The sequence below is a fragment of the Phalaenopsis equestris genome, unplaced genomic scaffold (assembly GCF_001263595.1).
Source record: "Phalaenopsis equestris unplaced genomic scaffold, ASM126359v1 Scaffold000088, whole genome shotgun sequence".
In the NCBI taxonomy this organism is placed as follows: Eukaryota; Viridiplantae; Streptophyta; class Magnoliopsida; order Asparagales; family Orchidaceae; genus Phalaenopsis; species Phalaenopsis equestris.
In genome coordinates, this window is record NW_018164530.1 from 410,256 (window position 1) to 418,014 (window position 7,759).

The window sequence follows — 7,759 nt, forward strand, 5'->3', positions numbered from 1 at the left end:
TGCAGTGCAATAATAGCAAAGAAAAAGCTAAGTTTTCTGCTGGGAGTATTGAGGAGATCCAAAGCCTGGTGGCCCCCTCACCCCTCTCTTCTAACATTAATATTATTTACCAATACTTCACAATGCTCAATTACTCGCGGAGCACCACATCCTTCATGCGTTAAATGTCAGTGGGCAAATTAATTAACCCGCCGCTTCAAGCGTCTGCTTGCGTTCCCGCCGTACCTTGGGAAGCTGAATTGGTGCGCTGCGGAGCGCGATTCATAAACGTGTTCCACTTTCTCTGTCGCATTTAATACAGCACCGCTCAGCCTTGGAAGCGATACTCTCTTTGTTCTTCTTGTTTACTTGGGAGTTGGGAATGGAGAGTCCGAATCAAATAACGGCGGGTCAGGTACATGCATGATGCATTGAGCCAAATTCGGAAACTTGGTTCAATGGCTTCATGTTTTGTTAACTTCGTTTGAATTATGAATTGCTTTGCTTTCGTGCGAAATATTGTAAATCCTGAAAGCAGTAGCTTCTGAGAACTTTTGGCATGATAGAATCAGTTCGATGCATGTTTTCGCTTCCATCCAATCCGTTGGAGGTCTCTTCTATAATCTTAGATTACTTGTATATATCTAAGGACTATTTTTAAGTTCTTACCCGAAAAAATATTGGAGGCGGCCTAAATCTCTTAAATTTTATTTCTCCTAGAACATGGGGAAAATAAGATTTATGAATATATTTAGTATTAAAAAGAACAAAAAAAGGGTAGTAAGCAGGTTTTAATTTACTCGGAAACCTGTTTAACAATATTTAGCCGAAATCCTCGCAAAAATCTTTCAACCAAACTACCCCTTGCTTTTCATGGGACTTGTGTATCTTTGGAAGAAACAGTTGAACCAGATTCCTGTGCTTGATTATATTTATGAAGTTGGGAATTGACAATACATTGTTGGTCCCAAAGTTCACTAGTAATTTCACTTTTTTTTTTTTTTTTTTTTTTTTTTCTAATTTTGTTAGTTAAATACTATATCTGCTCTGATTTGATGTTCTGATGATGGGAAACTGAGTGAACTACAGTACTCATTTCCTTGGTGCCCCAGAAAGATGAAAGATTTCTATTTTTATTCAGCTGGAAATTGGAATGTTGAACTGGAAAAGAAAATACAATTCAAAGCTGTTTTTTTTACTTTGCAGGTGTCTATTTTACTTTGTTACATCCCTATTTTTTTAGTCTGGGTGTACTCGGAGTTATTGCAGCACTGGAAGCGAAAACACAATTCAATGCTGTGAGTTTTTTGCATACGTATAACTGTCAATAACACAATTGTAACATGTGATTCTTGAAATGTTTTGAGGTTTAGAAACTACATCGTCTTTCTTTCAGTGGAAAACCTTCTGATGCCAATTTTGCTTTTCTGAATCCTGGGCAAGCTAGGGAAGATGCTGAAACTCTTCTACTAGAAGGAGGCCTTGTAGCAGATTCTTCAGAAACCTGCAAATTTTTACCCATTGTCAGGTCTCTATTATTATTTTTGTTTCTGGCATAAAATAATTTGCTTCTGGTTGAAACCATGTTCTTCTATGGGATTGTTTAGGTTCTTCTGTTTGGACAAGGAGTTTTTGATTGAGAATCGTTTAATCTTAAGAGCCATGTGAGCAATGTTTTCCTTAGCTTTTGGATTCAATTATTGTTTTCCATGGTGAGGTTGTATTGACTCAATCTGGCTGAACATTTACAGGATGGAATTTGGAGCTCTTCTGCTATACTATTATATTTGTGACCGGACTGATCTCTTTCGAGAGTCAACAAAAGTAACATTTGCTCTTCTAGCTGTGATTTTTTATGTTTGTATACGAAGCACAGTCTTCCATAGATATTACTGACTAAAAATTGCTAGATCCATCATTGTTGCAAAATTTTATGATAACTTTTTGTGGTAGTTGCCGTTTGTAAGTTTATTGTAGTCTTTAGTGGAGGGTCGGCATTTCTACCATTGATTAGGATTGACGAATGAGAAAATGGGGAATTCTATCATGACATTCGATGCAATTTGAAAGACACCCTTAAATGCAATTATAATAATGATGATTAGATTAAAAGGACCCATATGAAATGTCACTGAGAATTTTAGCTTTAAGAGAGAGAAATAGAGAAGTTCAACATTTAAAAAGAAACTAGATAGAAACTCTGTATGCCATCATCCTGCAGGCAATATATTCAAAAACATCTCCAGGCTACAAGAATAGGAATTCTTTCTATAAAATCTGAAGACAAGGGTGCTTTTTGAGATTACCAACTCTAATATTTTGATTTGTCAAGCTTTTGTTGAACCCATTTACCCATTGGACCAAACGATATATTCCACATGCAAGAAATTTAATTGTTAGTTCAAAATCCAGCTCAAATCACTTTAAGGGTGAAAATAAACCAAAAGGGTAAAGGAACTAAGAAAAGAGAGAACAACAAAAATTATGAAGTGATAATGATGAATATATCTTTCACCAATCCTTTTGTGATGCACTTTCAAAGATTCAAATTTAGCTTCTTGCATTCATTGGAGAAAAATAAAAAGAACAAAAATTTCTATAAGTTGGCATCCATACAACTTGCATGGGCCTCTTTTATAGACTGAAGCAATCAAAATACGCAACCAATAAAAGGTCAAACCTTCCATTTTTATAGGCCTCAAATGGTATAATTTGACAACTTTCTCATATATTTTTATACTATTGGGTTGATTGATTGGGACAAATAAATTCTTCCATAAGTAAAATCAATATATGCCCATATATGATCACCAATGTGAAATCCTAGAAGATCCCCAAGTCTGCTATCTATCACTTCAAATTAACCATCAATTCGTTGAGTTGCAAAAAAATGGGAATGTGATATTTTCCAATATAATTTACAAAATAATTTTTTTTTAATTTTTTTATTTTGGGGCATTTACATACATACCAACAGTTCCTATTTTTTTACATATCTAACACCTAAATTTTATTTTTTACAGTTATACCATCCAAATTTTTTATATAGCATAAAAAAAGCTACTTTGTTAACTTTTAGAAAGTGAATACACCTTTTCATGCATAAATAAGGTGGCGTGTATGTAAAAATTGAAGTTCAGGTGCTAGATATGTAAATACATAGGAATTGAGTGGTATGTATCTAAATATTCCTTTATTTAATGCATTCACTTTAAAATTATCGTTTTTCTAACACTCAACTTAGCAATCAGTGGATTTTCTTATCGCCAACATTAAAAATCATATGATGCAAGATGATTTAGGATTATGATTTCCTAATGCAACTTAAACGATATGATGCATTTAAATTATGCAAAGGCCTTTACGATTGATAACAAGCCTTTAGATAAGCTAATAATTTGGCTTTCCTCTTATACAAATTATACGTATGAAAATTATAACTCAAGTTATAACGAAATGATTGAATAAATTTAAAGAAATTATTGAGAAATTTGAATCACACAATATCAAGCAATTATAAAATAATCACCACAATTAGAATCTAAGCTGTATCAAAATTTGAACAAAATTAGTAGCAGTAATAAGCTAGTAATAAGATGTAAAAGAAATTAGACTTTGAAAATAAGTCACCAAAGCCTTAGTTTCATGCTAGTACCAAAATACGGCTTCCTTTGAAATTAGGTAGTTGTACTGCACTTGAATTGGTCACATCCAATTTGTGCACTCTATAATACAACAACAACAAAGCTAATCATTCACGTTTTTTTCAAACATCTACGTATAGATTGTACATCTTTTGATCAATAATTATAGTTGGCCTACAATTTACCCAATTTGATTTCAGATAAACTTCACCTTCAACCACATAAATCTCAGGAACAGGGAGCAGCGCAATTGCCGCATAAAATTTTCACATATCCCGTAACAACCTTGCTGAGCTGTGATCTTTTTCATAATTTTCTGTTGTTTCAAGTTATTTTACAAGTATATGCTTACTGTGGCAACTCTCTTTTCAGAATTACAGCAGGGACCTTTTTTGGTTCTTGTACTTTCTGCTCATCATTGTAGCTGCCATGACTTCCTTTAAGGTCCATCACGAGGCATCAACATTTTCAGGAAAGGCCATAATGTATTTGAATAGGCATCAGACAGAGGAGTGGAAAGGTTGGATGCAGGTTGGTTGACAATTTTGTTTCGTTTATCTTAATCTCTTGAAGCTTCTTTGTTTTCAGCACCTCTAAAGTTCAATAAATTGATCCAAAATTTATATTTGATTTGCTTTTGCTAGTTTAATTCCACATTTTAGTTACCTATTATGAATCATTTTTCATGTAAGCTTATAGATTCATCTGTTTGCGTTGTGTATTAGTTTAGGATTTGCAATTGTTCTTGAAACTTGAGAACAAACTTCTTACAGCAATATGACAACATTTCATTTCCTTTACTCCAAGTTGACATTTGAGCTATGTTATTGATTGTCTAATCTACTGCTGCTCATATTTTCCAGGTATTATTCTTGATGTATCACTATTTTGCTGCAAAAGAAATCTATAATGCAATCCGTATCTTTATTGCTGCATATGTGTGGATGACTGGATTTGGTAACTTCTCTTATTACTATGTTCGAAAGGATTTCAGCCTTGGACGGTTCTTTCAGGTATATGTAAATGCTATAGCATCCAAAGTTTCCTCCTGCAAGGCTGAATATACTGCTAATATGAGTTTTTTTTTACCTCCTCTTTAAACAGATGATTTGGAGACTTAACTTCTTTGTAGCATTTTGTTGCATTGTCCTTAACAACCATTATATGCTCTATTATATCTGCCCAATGCATACATTCTTCACTCTTATGGTCTACTGTGCACTTGGATTTCTGAACAAATATAATGATAGAGGTTCAGTCATTACGATCAAAATTGCTATTTGTTTTCTAGTGATATTTTTTGTATGGGAGATACCTGGTGTATTTGAGGTTGTATGGAGTCCATTCACATTCCTCTTAGGTAAGTCCCTCCATTTTCCTTTTTTCTCAGTTTTCCTGCTTTATTTTTTACTCGCTGAGGATTTGCAAACTGCTGCAATAAACGATCTTATAGGCTACGTTGATCCGAGTGCAAAAATGAAGTATCCGCCTCTGCATGAATGGCAATTTCGTGCTGGACTTGATCGTTATATCTGGATTGTGGGAATGATTTATGCATTTTACCATCCAACTGTAAGCATGAATGTTTCAGTCATTTATATTGTTGTAGAGAGGCTCTCTCACATATTGGTAATTAAGTTGAGCAAGTAAAATTATCTATCCTATGCTTTTGATGCTACTTCTACTGTAGGTTGAGAGATGGATCGAAAAGCTTGAAGAAGCTGAATTTAAACGGAAAATGTTAATCAAAGCTTCCATAGTAACATTTTGTGCAGTGGTAAGCTTTCCTACGATATATTCATTACTTCTATCTGATTTCTGCTTGTATCATTGAGTTATAAAATTTGCTTGTTTGTTTTTATGTTCTCTTTTTAAGCATTTGATGTAACATTTTGCAATCAGAGAATTCTTTTGTTTTTCAGGCTGGATATTTATGGTATGAATTTGTCTACAAGCTGGAAAAGTACACGTACAACAGATATCATCCCTACACCTCATGGATACCGATTACGTATGCATTTTTCTCTTTTATGTTTTGATTTATGATTTATTCACCCGAAATTATAGAGAATTTTTTCCTTCTTTATGAATGGCAGTATCTACATTTGCTTGAGGAACCTAACTCAGGAGTTTAGGAGCTATTCACTTACGCTCTTGTCGTGAGTGTTTTATATTCCATTTTTATTGGTGTTTTCAATTAATCTATGGAATTTCTAATGATTAGTTCTTATATTCTCCATCAGTTGGCTTGGAAAGATAACACTGGAAACCTACATATCACAGTTCCATATTTGGCTCAGGTAATTGATTTCAAAACTATTATTCTTTTTCTGTTTTTGTTTTTAATGGTTGTCTGAATCTTTTCCTCGTCATTTTAGAACTGGAGGGCCAGATCGACAGCCAAGCATGCTGCTTTCTCTAATTCCTGGTTACCCAATGCTCAACTTCATGCTCACATCTGCTATTTACATCACGGTTGGTTGGCTCAAATTTTTTATTTGTTCTTGTTTGTAATCTGCTTAGAAAAGTTGCTCACACACCACTCATTTTATTTATATTTACAAATGCAAATCTAACCACCACTTCAAAAAATAAAAAAAACCAAAGCATTGAACCAAGTATTTCTGCATTGTGAATTTGACGAGATTTTGTTAAGAATTTTGAAATTTGAGCAAAAATTTGATGACTGGAGGTAGGAGGGTAGCAATTTTATATGTATGCAATATTTGAATATTACAAAGAAATTCTCTTAATTTTCTTAATGTTGCCATAAAACTCACATGTATGGGAAAAAAAAATCCGGCGACATATAGATCCATGAGAATGATAAGAGGCCACAAATCATGGCCTGCCAGGGTTCAACAAAAAAGGCCCCAACCAAAAAAGTAGTACATAGAACAGGTTGCAAACAGATAAACAATTACTCAGATATCATTTGTCTCAAAAAGAAAAGAAAAAAAAGACAAAAACTTATAATATCTCCCATTTTTTTTTTCAGATTGCCCATAGAATCTTTCAATTGACCAACCGGCTAAGGATGTTCTTCCTACCCAGCAGCAGCGATGACAAAAATCTGGTTTACAAAATCATTGCAGCAGCCATTTTTTGGATCATCTTATACTGCTTATCAGTGTTGTTGCTGAGGCTCTTATGGATCATGGTAAGAAATGGCGACCAACTTCAACTGCTAACCATATTCATTCAATTTGACTCGACATTTACTAAATCCTTTTCTCATTTCTTTCAGGGTATGCGGTCTTAAGATAAATTTGTGTTCGGCTTTGCTTGCATAAATTTATGTAAATTTGTTGTAATAAATGTGTGTTTTCCTCCTCTTTTCATGGCATGTAACATTATCCAGAAAAACCATTATTGGCTGTTTTGGTACGTTGAGCATCTGTTAAATTTCTGTTTCACCCCCTCTTTTTATGATGAAATTTGAACTCATATTTTGTAAGTCGATGTTCAATGTTGTGCTAATTATAACCAAATTAATGAACATATGAAGGACAAGTTATATACTTTGATAGAGCATAGGCTATGAGAATATAGCAATTTTGGAGAATTAATTTTATTTCATGTTAGATGATGACAATATATTTTAACCATTTTTTTTATATATATTAAGACTGTTGATGGAGAGAGTGAATATAATAAAAATGAGGAGGATATGATTACAAGTTTAAAAAGTTATAGAATTAATAGAAAATAGAACTTGAGTGTATGCTATATAATATTAATGATATGATGTTAACAATTACTCTTTAATGTTAATTAAAAATTATATGATTTTAAGATAAGATGGATTATAAGTTTTTGATTTCTCAATGGCCGTCCGGAGAAGCTTCTAGGGCATCTCTTCTCCGAAGCAAATGCCCTTGGATAGAAGGTCTGCGACTTGGTTTTCTGATTAACATGCTTAAATCTGAACTCAACAAACTTTCATATCTCCTTCTTTGTCTTGTTCAAAGTGTTTGGACATCATTTCTTCTCTTACTTCAAATTCTCTGTTGACTTGATGCACAACCAGTTAAAAATCTAATTTTACTAGTTGATGTAGAGCGCCCTTCTCTTAGGCTAAACGTAAGCTGGCTATCAATGCTTCATACTCCATGTGGTTTTTGTTGACTTTAAAC

The 7,759-nt window shown here is 33.5% G+C and overlaps 1 protein-coding gene across 1 annotated transcript; it reads left to right on the plus strand.

Annotated features, from left to right (window-relative positions):
* The first annotated feature begins 520 nt into the window (after positions 1-520).
* On the plus strand, positions 521-7,039 carry LOC110019961 (protein REDUCED WALL ACETYLATION 4-like). Its single transcript, XM_020717876.1, has 16 exons — positions 521-589; positions 1,186-1,277; positions 1,376-1,507; positions 1,587-1,643; positions 1,731-1,803; positions 3,996-4,154; positions 4,487-4,636; positions 4,728-4,983; positions 5,077-5,195; positions 5,314-5,400; positions 5,546-5,634; positions 5,720-5,782; positions 5,867-5,923; positions 6,002-6,098; positions 6,622-6,783; positions 6,871-7,039. Exons 1-16 carry the CDS (start codon positions 539-541, stop codon positions 6,883-6,885), a joined length of 1,659 nt encoding a protein of 552 aa, XP_020573535.1. The 5' UTR covers positions 521-538; the 3' UTR covers positions 6,886-7,039.
* The last annotated feature ends 720 nt before the right edge of the window (positions 7,040-7,759 follow it).

Bases quoted from the DNA above. Each gene is read 5' to 3' on its own strand.
- LOC110019961 (XM_020717876.1), top strand. From the start codon at position 539: ATGATAGAATCAGTTCGATGCATGTTTTCGCTTCCATCCAATCCGTTG. The intron at 1,508-1,586 runs GTCTCTATTATT...GGGATTGTTTAG, and splicing joins AAATTTTTACCCATTGTCAG to GTTCTTCTGTTTGGACAAGG. The intron at 4,984-5,076 runs GTAAGTCCCTCC...ACGATCTTATAG, and splicing joins TCCATTCACATTCCTCTTAG to GCTACGTTGATCCGAGTGCA.